Source organism: Pan paniscus, chromosome 3, assembly GCF_029289425.2.
Source record: "Pan paniscus chromosome 3, NHGRI_mPanPan1-v2.0_pri, whole genome shotgun sequence".
NCBI classification, from domain to species: Eukaryota; Metazoa; Chordata; class Mammalia; order Primates; family Hominidae; genus Pan; species Pan paniscus.
In genome coordinates, this window is record NC_073252.2 from 96,001,311 (window position 1) to 96,028,405 (window position 27,095).

General features: G+C 37.1%; 1 protein-coding gene across 4 annotated transcripts in view; it reads right to left on the minus strand.

Moving 5' to 3' along the window:
* The window catches only part of STPG2 (sperm tail PG-rich repeat containing 2), a 718,556-nt gene that overhangs the window by 500,384 nt on the left and 191,077 nt on the right, over window positions 1–27,095 (minus strand). For all 4 annotated transcript variants that reach the window (XM_055111640.1, XM_055111641.1, XM_055111639.1 and 1 more), the window contains one exon: window positions 8,021–8,131. In XM_055111640.1, the coding sequence (XP_054967615.1) occupies window positions 8,021–8,131 (111 nt within the window). The remainder of the gene's footprint in view (window positions 1–8,020; window positions 8,132–27,095) is intronic.

Genomic DNA, 27,095 nt, shown 5'->3' on the forward strand with positions numbered 1-27,095 from the left:
AGTGAGGTGTTAAAATCTCCCACTATTATTGTATGGGACTCTAAGTCTCTTCGTAGGTCTCTAAGAACTTGCTTTATGAATCTGGGTGCTCCTGTATTGGGTGCATATATATTTAGGATAGTTAATTCTTCTTATAAAATTCATCCCTTTACCGTTATGTAATGCCCCTCTTTGTCTTTTTACCTTTTTTGGCTTTAAAGTTTGTTTCATCAGAGACTAGGATTGCAACCCCTGCTTTTTTCTGTTTACCATTTGCTTGGTAAATTTTCCTCCATCCCTTTATTTTTAGCCTAAGTGTGTCTTTCTGCATGAGATGTGTCTCTTGAATACAGCACACTGATGATTGGGGACACTATCCAATTTGCGGGTCTGTGCTTTTTAACTGGGGCATTTAGCCCATTTACATTTGAGGTTAACATTGTTATGTTATTAAATTCGATCCTGTCATCATGATGCTAGCTGGTTATTTGGCCCACAAATTAATGCGGTTTCTTCATCGTTTCATTGGTCTTTGTGCTTTAATGTGTTTTTACAGTGGCTGGTACCAGTTTTACCTCTCCCTATTCAGTGCTTCCTTCAGGAGATCTTGCAAGGCAGGCCTGGTGGTGATGAATTCCCTCAGCATTTGCTTGTCTGAAAGTGATTTTATTTCTCCTTCACTTATAAAGCTTAGTTTGGCCAGATATGAAATTCTGGGCTGAAAATTCTTTTCTTTAAGAATGTTGAACATTGGCCCCCACTCTCTTCTGGCTTGCAGTGTTTCTGCTGAGAGCTTCACTGTTAGTCTAATGGGTTTCCCTTTGTAGGTGACCTGGCCTTTCTATCTGGCTGCCCTTAACATTTTGTTTTTCATTTCAACCTTAGAGAATCTGATGATTATGTGTCTTGGGGGTTGATCTTCTCATGGAGTACGTTATTGGGGTTCTCTGGATTCCTGAATTTAAAAGTTGGCCTGTCTTGCTAAGTTGGGGAATTTCTCCTGGATGATATCCTGAAAGTGTGTTTTTCAACTTGGTTCATTCTCCCTTTCTCTTTCAAGTACTCTAATCAGTCATAGGTTCAGTCTTTTTTCATAGTCCCAAGGTTCTTGGGGGTTTTGTTTGTTCCTTTTAATTCTTTTTTCTCTAAACTTGTCTGCCTGCCTTATTTCAGCAAGACAGTCTTCAAGTTCTGATATTCTTTCTTCCGCTTGATCGATTCAGCTATTGATACTTGTGTTTGCATTATAAAGTTCTTGTGGTGTGTTTCTCAGCTCCATCAGGCCATTTATGTTCCTCTCTAAACTGGTTATTCTAGCTAGAAGCTCCTGTTACCTTTTATCATGGTTCTCAGCTTCTTTGCATTGGGTTAAAACATGCTCCTTTACTTCAGCAAAGTATGTTATTATCCACCTTTCTAAAGGCTACTTCTGTAATTCATCTATCTCATCCTCTGTCCAGTTCTGTGCCCTTGCTGAAGAGGTGTTGTGATCATTTCGAGGAGAAGCAGCACTCTGTCCTTTTGAATTTTTGCGGTTTTTTGTTAATTCTTTCTCATCTTCGTGAGTTTGTCTAGTGTCAATCTTTCAGGCTGCTGACCTTTGGATGAGGTTTTTGTAGGAACTTTTGTGTTGATGCTGTTATTGTTGCTTTCTGTTTGTTTGTTTGTTTTCCTTTGAATAGTCAGGTCACTCTTCTGTAGGGCTGCTGTGGTTTGCTGAGGGTTCACTTAAGGCTCTATTCATCTGGGTCCCTCCTGCACAGGGAGATGTCACCTGAGGAGGCTGGAGAACAGCAAAGATGGGTGCCTGCTCTTTCCTCTGGGATCTCTGACCTCGAGGGGCACCAACCTAATGTCAGTAGGAACACTCCTGTATAGGGTGTCTGCTGACCCCTGTTGGGGGCTCTCGCCCAACTGGGGTGGGTGCAGGAACCAAGACCCATTTAACGAAGCACTTTGGCTGTCGCTTGGTTGAGGGGGTGTACTGCACTTGGGGCAAACCCACTCATCTGGGCTCCTAGATTCCTCAGAGCTAGCAGGAAGGAAGACGTAGTATGCAGGTCCACAGAGACCATGGCCACCCCTTCCCCTAGGGGTTCAGACTGAAGGAAATCAGAGTTCTGTCCCTAAGCCCCCGGCTGGAGTTGCTGGAGTTCCTGCAGGGAGGCCCCACCCAGAGAGCAGGGATGGGTCAGGATCTGGCCTACGAAGGCAGCCTGGCCATGATCTGCCACAGCTGGTATGCTGCGCTGTGGGGAATATCTCCTGGAACCAAGTAGTCCAGTCTCCCTGGCACCAGCAGGAAAAAAACAGCTGCCTGGAGCTATAGCGATGGCTGCTGCCCAGCACCCCCAAGAGTCCAGTGTCTTAAGCTGCCAGCAGCCACAGTGATGGCTGTCATCCCTCCCCTGGGAAGCTGAGCTGTCTTAGGCAGCCGGCAGCTGCAGTGATAATGGCTATCCCTCCCTCGGGGAGCTCAGTTGTCTTAGGCAGTCAGCAGCCGCAGTGATGGCTACTGCCTTTCCCCCAGGGAGCTCAGAAGGCTTAGACAGCAGGCAGCCATAGTGACGATGGCCACCCACCCCCGCAGGAACTCTTAGCCAGATTCCAGCCAATTGACTGTTGAGAATCTGAACAGCTCTGTGGTTGTGACCTAAGGCCCTGGTGGTGTGGGCTCACAAGTGGGAACTTCTGATCTGTGGGTTGCACAGATCTGTGGAAAAAGCAGAGCTTCCCAGGCTGGATGGCACGCTCACTCACTGCCTCCCTTGGCTGGTGCTGGAGGTGCCCCTTACCCCATGTGGCTCTCAGGTAGGCCGACACACCACCCTGCTTTTTGTTGCTCTCCATTGGTCATGCGAACCACCTGGTCAGTCCTGATGAGAGAACCTGGATACCTTGGTTGCCAGTATAGGATTCACATGCTGTTTTGGTTCTTCTCAGTGGGAGCCTCTGACCACCACTGCTTCTAGTAGGCCATCTTGGGTCTGCCCCTCCTTTTCAACTTTTTGATGTGGAAATTCAGTACTACGAATTTTCCTCTTAACACTGCCTTAGCTGTATCTCAGAGTTCTGGTATGTGTTATCTTTGTTCTCATTATGTTCAAATAACTTCTTGATTTCTGCCTTAATTTCATTATTTATCCAAAAGTCATTCAGAAGCATGTTGTTTAATTTCCATATAATTGCATGATTTTGAGTGATTTTTTTTATAGTCTTGACATCTATTTTTATCACACTGTGGTCCAAGGATGTGTTTGGTATGATTTCAGTTCTCTTACATTTGTTGAAGATTGTTTTATGTCCAATGATGTGGTCAATTTCAGAGTATGTGCCATGTGGCAATAAGAGGAGTATATATTCTCTTCTTTGGGGGTGGAGAGTTCTGAAAAGGTCTATCAGATCCATTTGGTCCAATGTTGCATTTAACTCCTGAATATCTTTGTTAATTTTCTGACTCAATGATCTGCCTAATACTGTCAGTGGGGTGTTGAAGTCTTATTGTGTGGGAGTCTGTGTCTCTTTGTAGGTCTCTAAGAATGTGCTTTATAAATCTGAGTTCTCTTTGTTGGGTGCATACATATTTAGAATAGCTAGGTCTTCTTGTTGAATTGAAACCTTTACCATTATGTAATGCCCTTCTTTGTCATTTCTGATCTTTGTTGGTTTGAAATCTGTTTTGTCTGAAATTAAGATTGCAACCCCTGCTTTTTTTCTGTTTTCCATTTGCTTGGTAGATTTTCCTCCATCCCTTTATTTTGAGCCTATGAGAGTCATTACATGTGAGATGGGTCACTTGAAAACAGCATACAATTGGGTCTTGCTTTTTTATCCAGCTTGTCTTTCGGTGCCTTTTAACTGGGACATTTAGCCCATTTACATTCAAAGTTAGTATTGATATGAATGGATTTGATCCTGGCATTGTGCTGTTAGCTGGTTATTATGTTGGCTTGTTCATGTGGTTATTTTACAGTCACACTGGTCCTGTGTGTTTAAATGTGTTTCATATTAGCTGGTAGTGGTGTTTCCTTTCTATACATGGAGCTTCTTTCAAGATCTCTTGTAAGGCAGGTCTGGTGGTAATGAACTCCCTCAACATCTACCTATCTGAAAAGGACCTTATTTCTCCTTCACTTAGGAATCTTAACTTAGCTGGATATAAAATTCTTGGTTGAAGATTTTTTTTTTTAAGAAAGTTGAATATAGGCCCCCAGTCTCTTGGTTTATAGGGTTTCAGGTGAGAGGTCAGCTGTTAGCCTCATGGAGATCCCTTTGTAGGTAACCTGCTCTTTCTCTTTAGGTGACTTTAACATTCTTTCTTTCATTACAACCTTGGAAAATCTGAGGATTCTGTGTCTCAGGGATGATCTTCTTGTGTAGCATCTTGCAGAAGTTACCTGTATTTCCTGAATTTGACTGTTGGCCTCTCTAGCAAAATTGGGAAAGTAGTCATGGATGATATCCTTAAATATGTTTTCCAAGTTGTTTGCTTTTTTCCCTTCCCTTTCAGGGATGCCAGTGATTCACAGACTTGGCCTCTTAAAATAATCCCACACTTCTTGGAGGTTTTGTTCATTCCTTTTTGTTCTTTTTTCTCTGGTTTTGTCTGACTGTCTTATTTCAGAGAACCAGTCTTCAAATTCTAAGATTCTTTACACAGCTTGGTTTATTCTGCTATTAATACTTGCAATTCCATTGTGAAATTCTTGTATTGTGTTATTCAGCTCTGTTAGACCTGTTAGGTTCTTTTTTATACCAGCTATTTCATCCTTCAGCTCCTGTATCACTTTATTGTGATTTTAAAATAAACCAACTTTAAAGCAGGATTTATATTATCATTATTATTCCCTACAGAGCCAAGTAGTGTGGCCATACACAAGTAACAAATTTTATGTCATCAAACTCCTGCCTCTTGAAGAATATGTCATACATGAGCTAAAATGACTTCTTCATTAATTAGTTTTCACTTTACTCTGTCTAGGAAATGCTCGGTTCATATTCATCTTTGTCTTTATGTCACCCTTCTTTTGTTTCCTTTTTTTATTTCACTGGAGCAACTCCACATATGAAGACATAGAGTTACTAAACTTTCTGAACTATTGCATGTCAGAAAATTATTTTCTTGATTCATTTAATTGAAACGTTAGGTAGAGGGAGAACTCTATATCCAAAATCATTTCCCCTGAGAAATTTAAGAAAATATTACTTCATCATCTCCTAGCCTTGATATGCGGCTAATGTTGCTAAGCTAGTACCTGACATAAGTTATATTTCTCATCCCTTTGTGGGTTACCCAGTGACTTTACTCTGTGGAAGCTTCAAGGATATTTGCTTTAGTTAGGATCTTCTGAAAATGAAAAAAAAAGTGAAAAGGACATAGGTATTTTTATATTTATCCTCCTTGGCATTCTGTTAAGCTCCTCAAATCAGTAACTTATGTTTTTATTCAGCTTGAAACAACGTTCTGTTTTCTATATCAAATAATTATTGTCTCAACATTCTGCTTCTAGAATGCTCAGTAAACAGATGTTTGGTTTATGTTCATCCTCCATTTGTCACATTTTCTATTTATAATCATCTAATGCTTATGTCATGGTTTTTTTAAAAGAATAAAAAATATTTCCCTGGGATGTTGTAAAAGAAATAAGTCTTTCATATGAAACCAGAAGTCTGGAAGGGAGCTATATTTTTTATGCAAAGATACAACTTGGAAAATTAAGCTATCAAATCATCCTTTAAGACTGCAGCATATCCATAAGTAAAATACCTGGGAGGTAAATTTTATTTTTATTTAAAGTAAATAATAAAATTAATTCCATTACTTTATACATTTGAGATATTATTTCAATTTTATTTTGAGATCAATAATTTGGATTTTTCATTACATACACATTATACACCTGCCTGTTTGAAGTGTATTGTCATTTGCAAAAGAGATTTAAAAACCAAGCTTTCTATGTGACTAAACTATTCTGCTTCTTGGGTAACCAGAGTCCCACTGAATAATTTTAATTGCAAATGTTTCATGTCAGAAAAGAGAACACTAAAAAGAAGTTTTCAGATCTAAAGAGGGACAAAGTTAAAAGAAAAATATGTAAATTAAGTCAAAAATATTGGTGAAGCAACTTGTCTTCCTTTAGAGCAGATGTGCACCATCTTTTTTTACTACAAACATAAAGTTTAACATATATATGTATAGATACGTTATATATATAACATATGTGTATATATATATATACAGTATGTGTATATATATATATATAATGTATCTATACATATATATACACATACTGCCTTCCTATGGATGCTTCCTATGGATGCTTTCAGAAATTTCCATTGTTTTTTCCTACTACCTGTGATATTATGATAGAAATAACTTTGAATCCATTCAATGACTCCTAAGCATAAAAGCATTATATTAGTAATAAATTAGTCATGGCATACTTCACAATGGATCCTGAGGTGTGTACAACAATGACTCACTTGAAAAATACAGTTGAACTCTAAAATTCCTCAAGATGAAGAAATAATCCATTAAAACAGCACTATGAGTTAAAAATTACTCAGAATCTACTACATGTAAAGAATATTGCTAGATGATTTTAAACTGTCTTTTGAATTTATAATTCAAATTTATAATTTGAATTAGCATCAGGTTCTAAATTATAATTATAGAACCTGATGCTAATTTTGACTACATCTCAGATTCCAATAATGCCTCAGAAAAAAAAATAATAAGTCCACTCCTGAATAGCTTTCACCAAATTAATCTAATTCCTATGATTTCCAAGACATTCAGAGTTATATTAACTAGCATTCCATTTGTCATTCCCTTAAATTAGTTCATCATGATCTTGTACCAGTTATTTTACAATCAAAAATATTACAAATCAACTATTGGCATTATCTCACGTAGCAGAATTTTATTTCAGCAAGTTATACTCTGTTTTCATTGATTAGCTACATTTTAAACCTTGTTTAATAATCCTGTTTTGAAATTTGTTATTAACAATATCTTCTCAAGATAGTCCAATTTCTACAAAAATGTATTTTAATAACACCTTGTTCACAAAAGGCTACACTGTAACATTTGTCTTTCTCTGTTTGGAGTGCTATAACAAAATACCATAAACTGGGTAGCTTGTAAATGAAATTTATTTCTCACAGGTCTGCAGGCTGGAAAGTCCAACACCAAGGCACAAGCAGACTCAGTATCTGGAGAGGCCCCGCTTCCTCATAGACAGTACCTTCTCTAAGTCCTCATGGTAAAAGGGGCAAACGAGCCTGCCTGGGCCTATTTTATAAGAGTGCTGATCCCATTTATGAGGTCTCCACCCTCATGACATAATCACCTCCCAGAAAGTGTCACCTCCTAATACCATCACCTTGGGAGTTAGGATTTCAACATATGAATTTTAAGAGGATACAAACATTTAGACTCTAGCAACATTATCACTGGGTCCAACTTTTTAACTCTAAATTTTACTTTGATATATTTGTAAATTCAATCTGAATTACTCAACTACTAATTTTTTAATTTAATCTGCTTTACTCTTTTCAATTTACTCACTACTAGGTATTTATTTTTAAAAATGGAAATTCAGAAAAATTTATAGCCATACCACTTAACATACAGGTCAACAGGAGTAAAAATAAATCACTCAGGAGTCTTAGATTTCAAGACGAATTCACATTGAAAAGAGAAAACATTTGCACTATGAATAAAATGAGTTGAACCTAGTAAATCTTTTGCTCCATATACAACACAGCAAGTTCAGCTTTCATATATGTCCTAAGAATGAATGTTCTCTGACCCTACAAGGGATGTTGCATGTAATAATCTCTCATATAGCAATTCTGGACTTTGGCATAGCTTGAAGAATTTTGTTGAACTTTAAAAATATAAAAGTATCGGTCTAGCCAAGGAGGTTACAGCACGCTACCAGTTACCTCACTCAGGTCCTAATATAATGTTTATGTTATGCAGCCTCCTCCATGATTTCTAGATAATGAAAATATTTGATTGTAGGAGTATTCTTACCATATCTGGTACTTTCATAGTTCTTTTGGCGCTTGACAAGAAAGCAGCATATTTGTTAGTCAAGTTAGGTAATTCATCAGAAATTCCACCACCCTGTGAATGCCAAAATTCCTGTTGAAAGAAGGGGTTAAAAAGAGTACATCATTTATTTTTACCAATACAAGAGGCACTATAAATAATAAGTTTGTAATGAAGTTCATCAATATTATCTGGCATTAAATAAAGACACATATTCATAAACAAATAAAATTTTCAAAATATGACACAGAAAGAAAAAGCTGTAAGTCAATGAAATATTAAAATGGAAAAAGAATTGATTATATGAACCTCTAGGTAAGTATAATGGATCTGCACACATTACTTAAACATATTAGCTATGTTCTATTTCATAACCAGCAAGTTCTGTCTCAATAGTATATTAGTATAAGATATTTAGCCAATTATATAGTATTATTTAACAATTTATTATTAATAAAAAGATATTTACATTTAACCATTTAATTATGTGGGAATTCTGGGTTAATATATTTTCTAAGCAAAATGATCCACTCACTCTCTTAAATATCATAATTCTTTATATGCATTGAAGATTTAAATTAATAGCCTAGAGGAATCTAGTAATGTAATATTTCAATGAGCAATTAATCTTTGTGATACTTTCTATTTTGTCATACAATTTATTTGTATTAATTTAATTAAATAGAATAAACAGCAGCAACATCCTTTGTATATGCAAAAGGGGTAAGAATCTATTTTCCCATTTTTTTACACATTTTACTGTTTTTGTTTGAGAATTTGATATTCACAGTTAATATTTCAGACTTTGACACATAGTAGCTAATAGACATATTTCTTTCTTGGCCCGTTTTTTGATAACATTAATTTACTAAAACATCCATTACCCACTTAATGTATCTGTGACATGATCTGCCTCTACCCAAAATGCTGAAGATGGCACTTCTCCACTTTTTTCCACATGATATTATTCCAACCTATCCACTCCAGATAATATAGGTAGCTTCTATCACTTTCAAAAATAGAACAATCACAGTCACATCTTTTAAAAATGTGAAAGCCTTTGAATATAGAACATCTAAGCCAGCATTATTATTTTTGTATAGTTTTTAAATTGTTTGAAGCTGAAAAATAACTAATTTTTATAATAATTTTTATTTCGATAGCTTTTGGGGTACAAGTGGTTTTTCCTTACATGGATGTATAGTACAGTGGTGAATTCTTAGATTTTAGTGCACCCATCACACAAGTAGTGTACATTGTACCCAATAAGTAGTTTTTTATCCCCCATTCTCCTCCCACCCTCTCCTTTCTGAGTCTCCAAAGTCCATTATATCACTCTGTGTGTCTTTGCGTACCTATGGCTTAGCTCTCACTTATCAGTGAAACCATACAGTATTTGGTTTTTCATTCCTGAGTTAGTTCACTTAGAATAATGGCCTCCAGCTCCATCCAAGTTGCTGCAGAAGATATTATGTTATTCTTTTTTATGGCTGAGTAGTATTCCATGGTGTATATATACCACATTTTCTCTATCCATTCATTGGTCAATGGGCACTAAGATTGGTTCCATATCTTTGCAATTGTGAATTTGGCTACAATAAACATACACATGCAGGTGTCTTTTTAATGTATTGACTTATTTTCCATTGGGTAAATACCCAGTAGTGGGATTACTAGATCAAATCATAGATCTATTTTTAGTTATCTAAGAAATCTCCATACTGTTTTCCATAGAGATTGTACTAACTTACACTCCTACCATTAATGTATAAGCATTCTCTTTTCAAGATCCCAACATCTATTGTTTTTTTGGGGTTGTTTTTTGGTTTTTGTTCGTTACTTTTTAACACTGGCCATTCTTGGATGGGTACAGTGGCTCACACCTGTAATCCCACCACTTTGGGAGGCCAAATTAGGCAAATCACTTGAGCCCAAGAGTTCATGATCAGCCTGAGCAACATGGTGAAACCCTATCTCTACAAAAAACACAAAAATTAGCTGAGTGTGGTGGCATATACCTGTGGTCCCTGCTATTGGATAGGCTGAGGTAGGAGGATCCCTTGAGCCTCGGAGATCAAGGCTGCAGTGAGCCATAATCACACTACTGCACTCCAGCCTGGGTGAGGCAGTGAGACCTTGTCTCAAAAAAATAATAATAGAAATAAAGGCCATTCTTGCAGGAGTAAGGTGGTATCTCATTGTGGTTTTAATTTGCATTTCCCTGATGACTAGTGATGTTGAATATTTTTTCATATATTTGCTGGCCATTTGTATATCTTCTTTTAATAAATATCTATTCATGTCAGTTGCCCACTTTTTCATGAAATTGTTTTATTTTCTTGCTGGTTTGTTTGAGTTCCTTGTAGATTCTGCATATTAGTCCTTTGCCCAATGCATAGTTTGCAATATTTTCTCCCATTCTGTGGGTTGTCTGTTTACTCTGGTGGTTATTTCTTTTGCTATACAGAAGCTCTGTAGTTTAATTAGGTCTAATTTGTTTATTTTTGTTTTAGTTCCATTTGCTTTGGGAGACTTAGTCATGAATTCTTTGCCTAAGCCAATGTCCAGAAGAGTTTTTCTTACGTTATCTTCTAGAATTTTTATGGTTTCAGGTATTAGATTTGTCTTTAATCCATCTTGAGTTGCTTTTTATATAAAATGAGATGTAGGGATCCAGTTTCACTCTTCTAAATGTAGCTATTCAGTTTTCCCAGGACCATTTATTGAATAGGGTGTCCATTCCCCAATTTATGCTGTTCTATGCTTTGTCAAAGATCAGTTGGTTGTAAATATTTGGCTTTATTTCTGCATTCTCTATTCTGATCCATTGATCTATATGTCTACTTTTATATAAGTACTGTGTATTTTGATAACTACAGCCTTGTAGTACAATTTGAAGTCCAGTAATGTGCTGCCTCCAGATTTGTTCTTTTAGCTTTGTATTGCTTTGGCTAAGCAGGCTCTTTTTTGATTCCATATGAATTGTAGGATTGTTTCTTTTAATTCTGTGAAAAATGATGTTGGTATTTTGATAGGAATTGCATTGAATCTGTCGATTGCATTGGGCAGTATGGTCATTTTCACAATATTGATTCTCGCAATCCGTGAGAATGGGATGTGTTTCCATTTGTTTGTGTCATCTATGATTTCTTTCGGCAGTGTTTTGTAGTTCCCCTTGTAGAGATCTTTCACCTTGGTTAGTATATTCCAGGATATTTTATCTTTTTTGCAGCTAAAGGTGATTGAGTTTATTTCATTCTCAGTTTGGTCACTGTTGGTGTATATCAGTGTTACTGATTTGCATACATTGATTTTGTAACCTGAGACATTACTGAATTTGATTATCAAATCTAATCTTATCTCTAGGCTTATCCAGTCAACACTTTTGAGAAATCTCTAGGGTTTTCTATGATATATAATCATATCATTGGTGAACAGCAATAGTTTTACTTCCTTTTTTGCAATCTAAGTGCACTGTATTTCCTTCTGTTGCCTGACTGGTCTGGCTAGGACTTCTGGTATTTTGCTGAATGGAAAGTGGTGAAAGTGGGGATCTTCGTCTTGTTCCAGTTCTCAGTGGGAATGATTTCAACTTTTCCTCATTCAATATAATGTTGGCTGTGGGTTTGTCATAGATGGTGTCTATTAATTTGAACTAAGTCCCTTTTATACCTAGTTTGTTGAGGGTTTTTAATCATAAAAAGATGCTAGATTTTATCAAATGCTTTTCTGCAGCTATTGAGATAACCATATGGTTTTTGTTTTTAATTCTGTTTATGTGATGAATCATATTTACTGACATGCTTATGTTAAACCATCCCTGCATCCCTTGAATGAAGCCCATTTGTTCATGATGTATTATCTTTCTGATGTGCTGATAGATTCAGCTATCTAGTATTTTGTTGAGAATTTTTGCATCTACATTCATCAGGGATATTGGTCTGTAGTTTTCTTTTTTTGTTATGTTCTTTCCTGGTTCTGGTATCAGGGTAACACTGGCTTAACAGAATGAGTTAGGGAGGATTCCCTCTTTCTCAATCTTTTGTAATAGTTTCACCAGTAGGATTGGTACCAATTCTTTGAATGCCTGGTAGAATTCAGCTGTGAACCCATCTGATCCTGGGCTTTTTTTCTTTGTTGTCAATTTTTAATTACTGATTTAATATTGCTGCTTGTTATTGGTCTGGTCTGGGTTGCTATTTCTTCCTGATTTAATCTGAAAAAGTTGTAGGTTTCCAGGAATTTATCCATTTCCTCTAGATTTCCTAGGTTGTGTGCATAGTTTGTGTTTCTAGTTTGTGTTCATGGCTATCTCAAATGATCTTTTGTGTTTCTGTGGTGTAGGTTGTAATGTCTCCAATTTTATTTCTAATTGACCTTATTTGAATCTCCTCTCTTCTTTTCTTGGTTAATCTAGCTAAAGTTATATCAATTTTATTTGCCTTTTCAAGGAACCAACTTTTTGTTTCATTGATATTTTGTATTGATTTTTTGTTCAAATGCATGTAGTTCTACTCTAATCTTTGTTACTTCTTTTCTTCTAGATTTGGGCTTAGTTTGTTCTTGTTTCTATAATTCTTTGAGGTGTTACATTAGGTTGTCAGTTTGTGGTCTTTCAGGCTCTGATGTAGGCATTTAGTGCTACAAACATTCCTCTTAGCACTGCATTTGCTGTATCCCAGAAGTTCTGATGACTCATGTCACTATTATTCATTTCAAAGAACTGTTTAATTTCCAACTTGATTTCATTTTTAACACAAAAATCATTCAGGAACAGATTGTTTAATTTCTATGTATAGGTATAGTTTTGAGGGTTTCTTCTGGAGTTGATTTCTAGTTGTATTCTGCTGTGATCTGAGAAGATACTTTCTATAATTTTTATTTTTTCACATTTATTGAGACTTGTTTTGTGGTGTGTCATATAGGTCTATCATGGAAAATGTTCCATGTGCTGATGAGAAGAATATATATTCTGAAATTCTTAGGTAGAATGTTCTGTAAGTATCTGTTAAGTCCATGTGTTCTAGAGAGTTTAAGACCATTGTTTCTTTGTTGACTTTCTGTCTCAGTCATCTGTCTACTGCTGTCAATGGGGTGTTGAAGTCCCCCACTATAATTGTGTTGCTTTCTATCTCCTCTCTTAAGTCAAGTAGTAATTGTTTTAAAAATCTGAGAGCTCCAGGGATAAGTGCTTATACATTTAAAATTATAATATCTTCTCGTTGAATTGATCCTTTTATCATCATATAATGATCTTCTTTGTCATTTTTTACTGCTGTTGCTTTAAAGTTTGTTGTTGTTTTATCTAATATAAGAATAGCTACTCCTGGTCACTTTGGGTTTCCATTTGCATGGATTAACTTTTACCACTCTTTTACCTTGAGTTTATATAAATCCCTCAATGTTAGGTGAGTCTCTTGAAGACCGAAGATATCTAGTTTGTGATTTTTTTATCTAATCTGCCAATCTGTATATTTTAAGTGGACCATTACGCCATTTACGTTCAACATAATGTCAAGATACTGTTCCAATCAACATGTGAATTGTTACCTACATTTTTTTCTTCATTGTATTATTGCTTTATAGGCCGTGTGAGTTTTATGCTTGCAAGAGGTTCTATTCTGGTGCATAATGGGCTTTTGTTTCAAGATTTAGAACTCCTTTTAGCATTTCTTGTAGGGCTGGTCTGGTAGTAAAAAGTTTTCTCAGCACTTATTTGTCTGAAAATGACGTAGTTTTGCTGGATACAAAATTTTTGGCCGATGGTTATCCTATTTAAGGAGGCTAAAGATAGGACCCCAGTCCCTTCTGGTTTGTAAGGGTTCTGCTGAGAAGTCTGCTGTTAGTCTGAAAGGTTTTTCCTTACAGGTTACCTGTTGCTTTTGCCTCATGGCTCTTAGAATTATTTCATTCACATTGACTTTAGATAGCTAGATGACTATATGCCTTTGTGTTTTGTTTTTTGTTTTTTGTTTTGTTTTCTGTTTTTGCAATGAATCTCACGAGTTCTTTGAGTTTCTTGTATTTGGATATCTAAATCACTAGCAAGGCCAGGGAAGTTTTCCTCAATTTCCTCAAAATATTATTCTACTTATTTTAATCTATTGTTAAAACCTCCACTGCATTTTGTAATTCCCTAAATGTGTCTTTCATTTCCAGAAGTTCTGATTTTTTTCTCTTTAAAATATGTATCTCTTCATTCATATGCGGATTTTTTCAAAATTTCTTTATGTTGGTTTTCACCTTTTTCTGGTATCTCCTTGAATACCTTAGTAATTAATCTTTTGAATTCATTTTCTGGTATTTCCAAAATTTCATCTTGGTTTGGATCTATTGCTAGAGAGCTAGTGAAACTGCCATTGCAAAATTATAACTGAGAAAATTATTTCAGTGAAAGACCAACTTCATCTTTCTTCTGACCTCCATGCTGTCCATGTTCATTCCTGGGCATAAGCTGAACTAACTTTGGGAAAACTTAGTTTATAGTTTAACTTTGAAACAAAGACAATAACAGCCCTTTTCCAAAACAAACCCCCTTCCTGTTTGGAGACTAGATTGCCTTTGTAGGACTAACAAATTAGCCACAAGATTAGAAATTATGGTTTAGGAGTCATGCAGCTGGACTCCTCTCATGCTACCTCTACACAATTCTGACCCTCCCCAAATTGCTCCTGGGGACAATATCACTATTGTAAAACCTAAGGTCAGTGTTTGAGATATTTTCAGACCCTGCACTTGATGAATCAGCTGGCACCATCCATATCAACTAACTGGTTTATCTGGTCTTGTGGCCCCCACCCAGGGACTGACTCAGCACTAGAAGACAGCTTTGACTCCCTATGATTTCATCTCTGACCCAACCAATCAACACTCCTGACTCACTGTCTCCTACCCACCAAATTGTCCTTAAAATCCCCAATTTCCAAGTTTTGGGGGAGACTCATTTGAGTAATAATAAAACTCTGGTCTCTCATACAGACAGCTATGCATTAATAACATTTTCTCTATTGCAGTTCCCCTGTCTTGATAAATTGGCTCTCTCCAGGCAGCAGGCAAGGAGAACCCATTGGGTGGTTACACTAGTGTGACCTTTGGGTGTATTGCAGAACCTTGTTTTGTCATATTATCAGAATTATTTTTCTGGTTCCTTCTCATTTGGGTATACTATTTCTTCTAATTATTCTTGAAATTATGTTTTATTTGATTGCGTTTTTTTTTATTTCTTTTTCCCCCCTTATGGCTGTGACTTTAAAGCTTATAGTTTAATGTAGCCTAATTCAGTTATTGGTGCATTCAGGAGTGAAGACCCTGTGTGAGAGCTTTAGTTATAGAGACTCTTTGCATGATAACCTTCTCAGATGCTTCTCGGCAGCAACATGCTCAGTGTGTGAGCAAGTTCACTGTATCCTACGGAGTTGGAATAGCAGAGGTCTCTTGAAGCCTACTTCATTCCCCCATGATGTGTGCTTTTAATTAATTTATTTATTCCCCAGTATTTTATTTACTGGGTTGAACAACTCAGGCTTCAGGCTAGTAGGATAGGTGTCCCGGGGAAGAAACTGGTTGTGATTAAAGCAGGTGGGTAAATGCAATATGTAATGGTAGGCAGAGGTCCCAGCCTTGACAGAGCTGGCTGGAGGTTGGGAGAAGCTCTCAGAGAAGTACACTGAGGTCTTATCAGGGGAAAGGGTGGGAGCTACCTCCGCCCCTGTGTCAGGGCAGCAGGAAAGCAATCCACATTCCAGACACACTCATGACCCAGTGTTCCAGTATTCCTGCTATTCCATCAGAGAGGCACCCATTTTCACCTTCAGGAATGTTGATGCTCCAAGTATAGAGGAGTTGTGACTCTACCTCTCAACCACACCTGAACCTGAAAGGTGCATCCTCCAGGATGCAGTCACCCTGAAATGTTTGAAAAAGGTTGTCTTTAGGTGCACCCATGCTGAACACCTGTAAGAGAAGACCCAGTTGTGTCTTGCAGTGGTGGATGGGAGGAAAAAGAATTCCCCTTCTCCAAGACCCTTCATGAGCACCAGAGCTGCCTGACTGTTGGGGTACAGCTGCAGACTTTCCCTGCTGAACCCAGTACTGCAACTGTGCCTCTGAAGAAAGAAACTTCCCAACAGCAAAAAGATCTGGGACTCGAGGCCTGCCAGCTGGATTCTTTTGTCCCATGGAGTGTCCCCTTAATGTGGCATACTTTCCTTTCCCCTAGGACCAGGAGTCCCTGAGAGCCAGGCCACTATGAATGCTGCTGTTCCTCTGGGTCTAGTAACCCAGTGGAGTTGCCACACTCCAGGTTGGTGCTGGGAAAGTCTGCAAGGGATCCACTGATGTAACAGTTCCTCAAGTCTCCCAGCATCAGGTACCAGCACCATCTCTGATGGGGATGGCAGGGGAGGGTCATAGACTCTATGAGATTCCTTCGTTATAAATAGCCTTAGTGTGTTGGTTTTCTCAAATGCTGGTGGTAGTAGTAATGAACTGGTCACATGGACAGACTCAGGACCTCTGGTTAGCCAGGTTGGTAGCCAGAATGATACAGACAATAGTGATAGCAGAGGTCATGCACAAGTTTTCTCCTTTCTGGGCACATTGTTGTTCTACTTGGAGATACTGTAATGCATTGTGTCAGTCGGCCTCCAGCCAGGAGGTGGTGCTTGCAAAAGAGTCCCAGTTGTGGTAGTAGTGGTGGGATTTGTACTTGCCTTATGTTACCCAGGGGAGATACTGTGGTTTCTCAGGTGACGGGCAGAGCTATAGAGCTCCCAAACATTTCTGTCCTTTGTGTTAAGCTATTAGGGCAAGCGGAGGGGCAAAGCCAGGTGGGGGCTCCATCAGGTAGCTCCACGCTCTGACTCTACCCATGCAGGGCAGCAGTGGCCCCAGTGAGCATCAGAGGAATTCGTTGGCCACTAGAGTAATGTTCTATGGAGGAGCATATCTGCCTCTGATGTACAAATGAGTTTGTACAGGGAGTCAGGAGTAGCAGGTGGCAGTAAACCCCGTCCAGCTCCCATGCACTTGGCAAAGCAAAACTCACACCTGCTAGCAGCAGCTGTCTAAGTTCTAGGCACTTAATGCTCAGAACTCAAAATGCCCCAGGCCATAAGCCTTCCTCACAGAGACTGCAACCACAGCTTTCAGGCCATGCTTCTCCCAGTCTGCCTGTAAAGGTAGGGTGTGCAGCTCCTGCACTTGTGGCTGCAGCACACTTCCCACCTGCTCCCTGCCTGAGTTAGCTAGCAGATTTTTGTGAGATCCCCCATGACACAGAATCAGGAATGGCTTCCCTCGGTTCACACTGGAGACCAAAAATGCCTGCAAGGCTCTTCCCACACTGCTCCTGCCTTCATATTCCCCATTGCTCCTTAAATCAGTTCTAGCACTGGGTAGAGTTAAGGTGTTCCCCCATGGGCAGATTGCCAGGTTCCCCAGCTGGGGTGTGTATCCTGGAGGCATTCTCTCTGCCTTTCACACTCTGAGGACGAAGTTTTTCACATGGCTCACAATGTGGGCTGCCAGCCTGCCACTTCTTTCAAAGGGTCTGTGATTTATTTCAGTTTTCCTGTTAAGTTCCTGCATTGCTTCTCAGAAAAAAAGTTCACAGTGAGAATTGCTATACACTATTTTGTCTTTCCAAATAGAATAGGCATTGTAACACTTGCCTCCAATCTGCCATCTTGGAAAAAAGAAACTACAATAATTTTATTACTGTCATATATATGGTACTAGAAATTATTACATTAAAAAGTTCCAAAACATTTTGCAGTTTTTAGTGCTTAGGAGGTAAAAGTTACCAACTTTGAATGAAATTACCAAGAAATTAATTACTCATTGGATGGCTTTGGCTCTAGAGGAAATGAGTAGTTTACAAAAGACCACATTTCTACATGAATAATTAAAAAGAAATTCAGGCAAAATGTAACAAGATCCTATTTTTAAAGACCTCATTGAGTTGTAGAAGTACCATAGACCAGAAGCCTACGATTCTGATGAGGGTAGACCTCTGAGAGGTGAGCTACTGGTGTGCAGGTGCACTCTCCCTCAGGGCATTTTCTGATAAAGGCAACAGAGTAAAAATTTGAGATTAGCCTGGCAGAGAAATGCTGCTAAGCAACTGTGTCTTCTTGGGCCAGAATGACAAAATTGCACATTTGAGGAGCCTCAAAGCACATGGCCTATTTCTTGATCAAGGTATTTGTAAGGAGTAAAGGCAGTGTGAAGCTAAAAATCTAAGCCAAAAAACTGAAATACAGAGGCATCAAAGAGTAAAGTTAAGAACCTGATAGAAGGACCCTCAAAAACATCAGGCTCATGTTTGATATCCCCATAGTACTACACTTAAGAAAATGAAACAACCAAGAGGTAAATTAAGTAATAGCAAAAATGTAATCAGCACAGTTCATAATTGGGTTAATGTAATTTTATCTCCACCTGTATCTACCTTGCAGAGGAAAGTGTGAAATTTCACTAGTAGAAAATAACATCATTTAGAATCTTTACAATGTTTTATATGCACTATCTGGCAAGCTATTAAAAATTATAGGGCATGCCAAAAAACAGAAGGCATGATCAAAAATCAAGAGGAAAAAAACATAAAATAACAGACTAATGGATGATCCAGATATTAGAGTTAGCAGACAAGAACTTTTTTAAAACTATGATTAATGTGTTCAATAAAACAGATGAAAAATAGAAAAGAAATAGTTGAAATCATAAATAATTTGTCCTGAGAAATGAATTCTTTAAGAACGAATTAAACAGGCATTCTAGAACTAAAAAACACAATATCTGAAATTAAGAACTCAATAGATTGATTTAATGGTAGTTGAAATAGTTGAAAAAAAGTAGTGAATTAAATTATAACTCAGTAGAAAATATCTAAACTGTAGCATGAAAGCAAAAAAAGTTGTAATACAGAAGAATTTTTTTTTTTTTTTTTTTGAGACAGCATCTCACTCTGTCGCCCAGGCTGGAGTGCAGTGGCGCGATCTCGGCTCACGGCTTGCTCTGCCTTCTGGGTTCACGCCATTCTCCTGCCTCAGCCTCCTGAGCAGCAGGAACTACAGGTGCCTGCCACCACGCCCGGCTAATTTTCTTGTATTTTTAGTAGAGACGGGGTTTCACCGTGTTAGCCAGAATGGTCTCGATCTCCTGACCTCGTGATCCACCCACCTCGGCCTCCCAAAGGGCTGGGACTACAGGCGTGAGCCACCACACCCGGCCTAATACAGAAGAATTCTAAGAGTGTTCGAGGCATGGTGAATAGTTCTAACACATATATTTATGAGAGTCTCAGAAAGATAGCAAGAAAAAATATGACAAAATACATAAAAGATAATAGCCAAGAATTATTTAAAACCGATAAAGGACATAAACCCACAGATTCAAAGGTTCCGCAAACCTCAGGCTAATGTATTAAAAAGGAAACAACACTTCAGACACATCAGAGGTTAAAAACCAAAGACAATATCTCTGGAAGGAGAAACAATAAGTTGGACAGCTTACTTCTCAATGGAAAAGATGGAAAGTCTAAAAAAACAAAATATTATTAAAGTGCTGAAAATAATCACCAGCCTAAAAATCTATAATCAAAAATAAATCATTCAAAAATAACAAAATACATTTCAGACAAACAAAAATAGTAATAATTCAGCAGCAGACCTGGACCAGAAGAAATGCTAAAGGAAGTTTTTCAGACAGAAGAAAAACGATTCCATTTTTCATAAAAATGCAAATGCAAAAAGGAATGAAGCACAATAGAAAAATAAATAAAAAAGTAATCCACACAACAAAATAATAATATTCAAAAAACTTAAAATATGTAGATTTAAAATGTTTGACAATAATTAAACAAAATACAAGATAACAAAATGGAGTTAAAATGTTCTGAGTCAGTCTTATTGAGAAAGTGATAAAGGTCATCCTTCTTATTGGATTGCAATACATGAATGCTTATTGTAATTTTCATGGCAAAAACTCAAAGAATAGTAAAAAAACTAAAAAAGTAATATTGATGAAATGAAATAAAATATTTGATTAATATTTTATTTGATTATAATATTTGATTAATCCACACAGAAAGAGATAAGAAAAAGTGGATAATGGGAATCATGGCAGACAGGAGGCAGAACTAGATGGCATCCCACTTGGAAGGACAGAGCAGTGTGTGGAGTCTCAGACCATGAACTTTTGCTCCAGACCTACCACAGAAATAAATCAAGAAAGCTGAGAGAACACACAGAACTACTGAAAAAAGCAGATTGCTCCTGCAGGAGCCAAGAGACACCCCAAATATTGTGCTGGTATCCATGGCTGAGAGATCCACATATGGTTCGCATCACAGAACTCTGTGCAGACAACCCCCAGTAGCAGCCCAGAGCCTAATAGACCTGCTGGGTGGCTGGATCCAGAAGAGACATAACAATTACTACAGCTTGGCTCACAGAAAGCCACACCCCTAGGAAAAGGGGGAGAATAATACAGCAAGGGGACACCCCATGGGACAAATTAATCTTGTTTCCCTTGAAAACAGCCTTGAGTCCTACACCCTTCCTCTGACAAAGCCTACCCAAATGAGAAGGAACCAAAATCCTAACTCTGGTAATAAGACAAAATAAGGTTCATTAACATCCTCAAAAAATCACAATAGCTCACCAGCAATGGATCCAAACCAAGAAGAAATCCCTGATTTGCCTGAAAAAGAATTCAGAGGAAAGTTATTAAGCTAATCAAAAAGACGTCAGAGAAAGTCAGAGCCCAATTTAAGGAAATAAATATATATATATATATAAAAAATATATATATGTTAAATATATATATGAAATATATATGTGAAATATATGTTAAATATATATATGAAATATATATGTGAAATATACATATGTGAAATATACATATGTGAAATATACATGTGAAATATACATGTGAAATATATATGTGAAATATATATGAAATATATATGTGAAATATATATGAAATATATATATGAAATGAAGGAAGAAATATTCAATGAAATAAACAGTATAAATAAAAAACAATCAAAACTTCAGTAAACAATGGACACACTAATAGAAATACAAAATGCTCTGGAAAGTCTCAGCAATAGAATGTAACAAGCAGAAGAAGGAACTTGAAGCTTGAAGACAATGTTTTTTAATTCACCCAATCAAAGACAAAGAAAAAAAATAAGAAAATATGAACAAAGCTTCCAAGAAGTCTAGGATTATGTTAAATGACCAAACCTAAGAATAATTGAGAAAGAAGAGAAATCTAGAAGTTTGGAAAACATACTCGGGGAAGTAAGTGAGGAAAACGTTCCCAGCCTTGCTAGAGACCTAGACATCCAAATACAAGAAGCTCAAAAAACACCTGGGAAATTCATCACAAAAGATCACTGCCTAGGGACAATGTTATCAGGTTATCTAAAGTTAAGAGGAAAAAAACAATCTTAAGAGCTGTGAGGCAGAAGCACCAGGTAACCTATAAAGGAAAACCTATCAGATTAAGAGCAGATTTCTCAGCAGAAACCCTACAAGCTAGAAGAGATTGGGGCCCTATCTTCAGCCTCCTTAAACAAAACAACTATAAGCCAAAACTTTTGTATCCAGTGAAACTGAGCTTCAGAAATGAAGGAAACATACAACCTTTTCAGACAAACAAATGCTGAGAGAACTTGCCACTACCAGGCCAGTACTACAAGAACTGCTAAAAGGAGCCCTAAATTTTAAAACAAATCCCAGAAGCACATCAAAACAGAACCTCTTCAAACCATAAATCTCACAGGACCTACAAAACAAAAATACAATTAAAAACAAAAAACAATGGCCCAGTGCAGTAGCTCACACTGGTAATCCCAGTACTTTGGGAGGCAGAGGGGGACAGATCACTTGAGGTCAGGAGTTTGAGCCTAGCCTGGCCAACATGGTAAAACCCTGTCTCTACTAAAAATACAAAAATTAGCCGGGTGTGATGGTGAGTGCCTCTAATCCCAGCTACTTGAAAGGCTGAGGCACAAGAATTGCTTGAACCTGGGAGGCGGACATTGCAGTGAGCCAAGATTGAGCCACTGCACTCCAGCCTGAGTGAGAGAGTGAGGATGTGTCTCAAAAAAAAAGAAAAGTAAAGAAGAAAACCAAGGTATACAGGCAACAAATAGCATGATAAATGGAATAGTACCTCATATCTCAATACTAACGTTGAATGTACATTGCCTAAATGCTCCATTTAAAAAATACAGAATTGCAGAAGGAATAAGAATTTACCAACTAGCAGTCTCTGCTCCCTTCAGGAGACTCACCTGACACATAAGAACTCATATAAACTTAAGGTAAAGGGGTGGAAAAACACACTCCATGCAAATGAACACCAAAAGCCAGGAGAAGTAGCTCTTCTTACATCAGACAAAACAAACTTTAAAGCAACAGCAGTTTAAAAAAGACAAAGAAGGCCTTGTCCAACAGGAAAATATCACAATCCTAAATATATATGCATCTAATACTGGAGCTCACAAATTTATAAAACAATTACTACTAGACGTAAGAAATGAGATAGACAGCAACACAATAACAGTGGGGGACTTCAGTACTTCACGGACAGCACTAGACAGGTCATCAAGACAGAAAGTCAACAAAGAAACAATGGATTTAAACTATGCCCTAGGACAAATGGACTTAACAGATCTTTACGGAACATTTTACCCAACAATTGCAGACTATACATTCTATTCATCAGCACATGCAACGTTCTCCAAGATAGACCATATGATAGGCCATGAAACAAGCCTCAATAAATTTAAGAAAACTGAAATTATTACAAGCACTCTTTCAGACCACAGTAGAATAAAACAGGAAATCAACTCTAAAAGGAACCTTCAAAATCATGCAAATAGAGGGAAATTAAATAACATGCTCCTGAATGATCACTGGGTCAACAATGAAATCAAGATGGAAATCAAAAGATTACTCAAACAGAACAATAGTAACACAACCTAACAAAACCTTTGGGATACAGCAAAGGTAGTGCTAAGAGGAAAGTTCATAGCCCTAAATGCCTACACCAAAAAGTCTAAAAGAGCACAAACAGACAATCTAAGGTCACACCTCAAAGAACTAGAGAAACAAGAAAAAAACAAACTTAACCCCAGTAAAAGAAAGGAAATAACCAAGATCAGAGTAGAATAAATGAAATTGAAACTATACAAAAGATAAATGAAACAAAAAGCAAAAAGATAAATAAAATTGATAGGCCATTAGCAAGATTAACCAAGAAAAGAAGAGAGAAAATCCAAATAAGCTCAATTAGAAACAAAATGGGAGATATTACAACTGACACCAAAGAAATATAAAAGATCATTCAAGGCTATTATGAACATCTTTATACATAAAAACTAGAAAACCTAGAGGAGATGGATAAATTCCTGGAAAGATACAACCAACCTAGCTTAAATCAGGAAGAAGCAGATACCCTGAACAAACCAATAGTGATATTGAAATGGTAATAAAAACTTACCAAGAAAAAAAAAAGTCCAGGACCAGAAGGATTCAAAGCTACCAGACATTCAAAGAAGAATTGGTACCAATCCTTTTGACACTATTCCAAATGATAGAGAAAGAGGGAAACCTCTCTAAATCATTCTATAAAGCCAGTATCACCCTAATACCAAAACATGGAAAGGACATAACAAAAAAAGAAAACTACAAACGGATATCCCTGATGAACATAGATGTAAAAATCCTTAACAAAATACTAGCTCACTGAATCCAAAGACACATCAAAAAGATAATCTACCATGATCAAGTAGGTTTCACACCAGGGATGCAGGGAAGGTTTAATATATGCAAGTCAATAATTGTGATACATCACATAAACAGAATTAAAAAGAAAAATCACATGATCATCTCAATAGATGCAGAAAAAGCATTTGACAAAATCCAGCATCACTTTATGATTAAAATTCTCATCAAAATCAGCATAGAAGGGACATATCTCAATGTAATAAAAGCCATCTATGACAAACCACAACCAACATAATACTGAATGGGGAAAAGTTGAAAGCATTCCCCCTCTGAGAACTGGAACAAGACAAAGATGCCTACTCTCACCACTTCTATTCAACATAGTACTGGAAGTACTAGCCAGAGCAATCAGACAACAGAAAGAAATAAAGGGCATGCAAATTGGTAAAGAGAAAATAAAACTGTCACTGTTTGCTGATGATATGATTGTATATCTAGAAAACCCTAAAGACTCCTCCAAAAAGCTCCTAGAACTGATAAAAGAATTCAGCAAAGTTTCCAGATACAAAATTAATGTACGCAAATCAGTAGCTCTTCTATATACCAACAGTGACAAGCTAAGAATCAAATCAAGAACTCAAACTTTTTACAATCGCTTCAAGAAAAATAAAATACTTAGGAATATACCTAACCAAGGAGGTGAAAGACCTCTACAAGGAAAACTACAAAACACTGCTGAAAGAAATCATAGACCACAAAAAACAAATAGAAACACATCCCATACTCATGGATGGGTAGAATCAATATTGTGAAAATGACCATATTGCCAAAAGCAATCTACAAATTCAATGCAATTCCCATCAAAATACCATCATCACCCTCACAGAACTAGAAAAAAAAATCCTAAAATTGATATAGAATCAAAGAAAAGCCCACATAGCCAAGGCAAGACCAAGCAAAAAGAACAAATGTGGAGGCATCACATTACCTGAATTCAAACTACACTACAAGGCCATAGTCACTAAAACAGCATGGTACTGGTATAAACATAGGTGCATAGATCAATGGAACAGAATAGAGAACTCGGAAATAAACCTAAATACTTACAGTCAACTGATCTTCAACAAAGCAAACAAAAACATAAAATGGGGAAAAAAAAAAACACCCTATTCAACAAACGTGCTGGGAAAATTGGCGAGCCAAATGTAGGAGAATGAAACTCAATCCTCATTTCTCACCTTATACAGAAATCAACTCAAGATGGGTCAAGAACTTAAATCTAAGATCTGAAACTATAAAAATTCTAGAAGATACAACCAGCAAAAACCTTCTAGACATTGGCTTAGACAAGGATTTCATGACCAAGGAGAACCCAAAAACAAGTGCAAATGCAATAAAAGCAAAGATAAATAGCTGGGACTTAATTAAACTGAAGAGCTTTTGTATGGCAAAAGGAACAGTCAGCAGAGTAAACAGACAACCCATAGAGTGGGAGAAAATCATCATAATCTATACATCTGACAAAGGACTAATATCCAGAATCTACAACAAACTCAACCAAATTAGCAAGAAAACAAACAATCCCATCCAAAAGTGGGCTAAGGACATGAATAGACAATTCTCAAATGAAGATATACAAATAGCCAACAAACATATGAAAATGATGCTCAGCATCATTAATGATCAGGTAAATGCAAATCAAAACTACAATGTGATACCACCTTACTCCTGCAAGAATGGCCATAATCAAAAAATCAAAAAATAATAGATGTTGGTGTGGATGCAGTGAACAGGGAACACTTTTATACTGATGGTCAGAACGTAAACTAGTACAACCACTATGGAAAACATTATCGAGATTTCATTAAAAACTTAAAGTAGAACTACCATTTGATCCAGCAATCCCACTACTGGTTATCTACCCATAGGAAAAGCAGTCATTATACGAAAAAGATACTTGCATACGCATATTTATAGCAGCATAATTCACAATTGTAAAAATGTGGAACCAACCCAAATGCCCATCAATCAATGAGTGGATAAAGAAACTGTGATACATGTCTACAATGAAATACTACTCAGCAATAAAAAGGAATGAATTAATGGCATTCACAGAAACCTGGTTGAGACTGGAGACTATTATTCTTAGCGAAGTAACTCAGGAATGGAAAACCAAACATCTTATGTTCTCATTCATATGTGGGACCTAAGCTATGAGGAAGCAAAGGCATAAGAATGACACAATGAACTTTGAAGACTCAGGGGGGAATGGGTGGAAGGGAAAGAGGAATAAAGGACTACAAATTGGGTGCAGTGTATATTGCTGGGATGATGGATGCACCAAATCTCACAAATCGCCACTAAAGAATTTATTCATGTGACCAAACACTACCTGGTCCCCAATAGCCTATGGAAATTTAAAAAAAAATTAAGTGGCAAAACAAATGGACCAATACAATACATAAAATAGTCTAATACATATACACACAAACATGTTGATAATCAAATTAAACATAAGTCAATCGATACTACGATTAAACACAAGGTTTACCAGACTGAATTTTTAAAAATCAGACATGTTTAGGGTTTATATTTCACTCTTGATTTTAGATTTTGTCAAATATTCTATAAACTGAGTCTTAGTTATACCTGTAGGTAGTTTTAAATTGTCAACAAGAATAGCAAATTTACTGAGTCCTTACTGCGTGCCAGAAGATATTCAAAGTGTTTTTTGATTCACTTAGTATTGCAACAATACTTTTAGGTATGTACTACTATGATCTTCATTTTACTAAGTACAAAGAGTTTAAATAACTTGCACGAGATCAGTGGCAGAGCAAAAAAGTATATTCAAACACTCTAAGTCCAGAGATCATGCTAATAATCACTGTGCTAGGCTTCTCAATATCTACAGTAAAGAATAAATACTATAATTCTGGCTGGGTGTGGTGGCTCACGCCTGTAATCCCAGCACTTTGGGAAGCTGAGGCAGGTGGATCATGAGGTCAGGAGTTCGAGATCAGCCTGACCAACATGGTGAAACCCCATCTCTACTAAAAATACAAAAATTAGCCAGGCATGGTGGTGCACACCTGTAATCCCAGCTACTCAGGAGGCTGAGGAAGGAGAATTGCTTGAACCCAGGAGGCAGGGATTGCAGTGAGCAGAGATCGCACCATTGTACTCCAGCCTGGGCGACAGAGCAACACTCCATCTCAATAAAAAACAAACGAACAAACAAACAAAAAAAAACTAATTATTTTTATCTAAACGTCAGGTTACTAAGAATAATGAACTGTTAGTACATTTTAAAC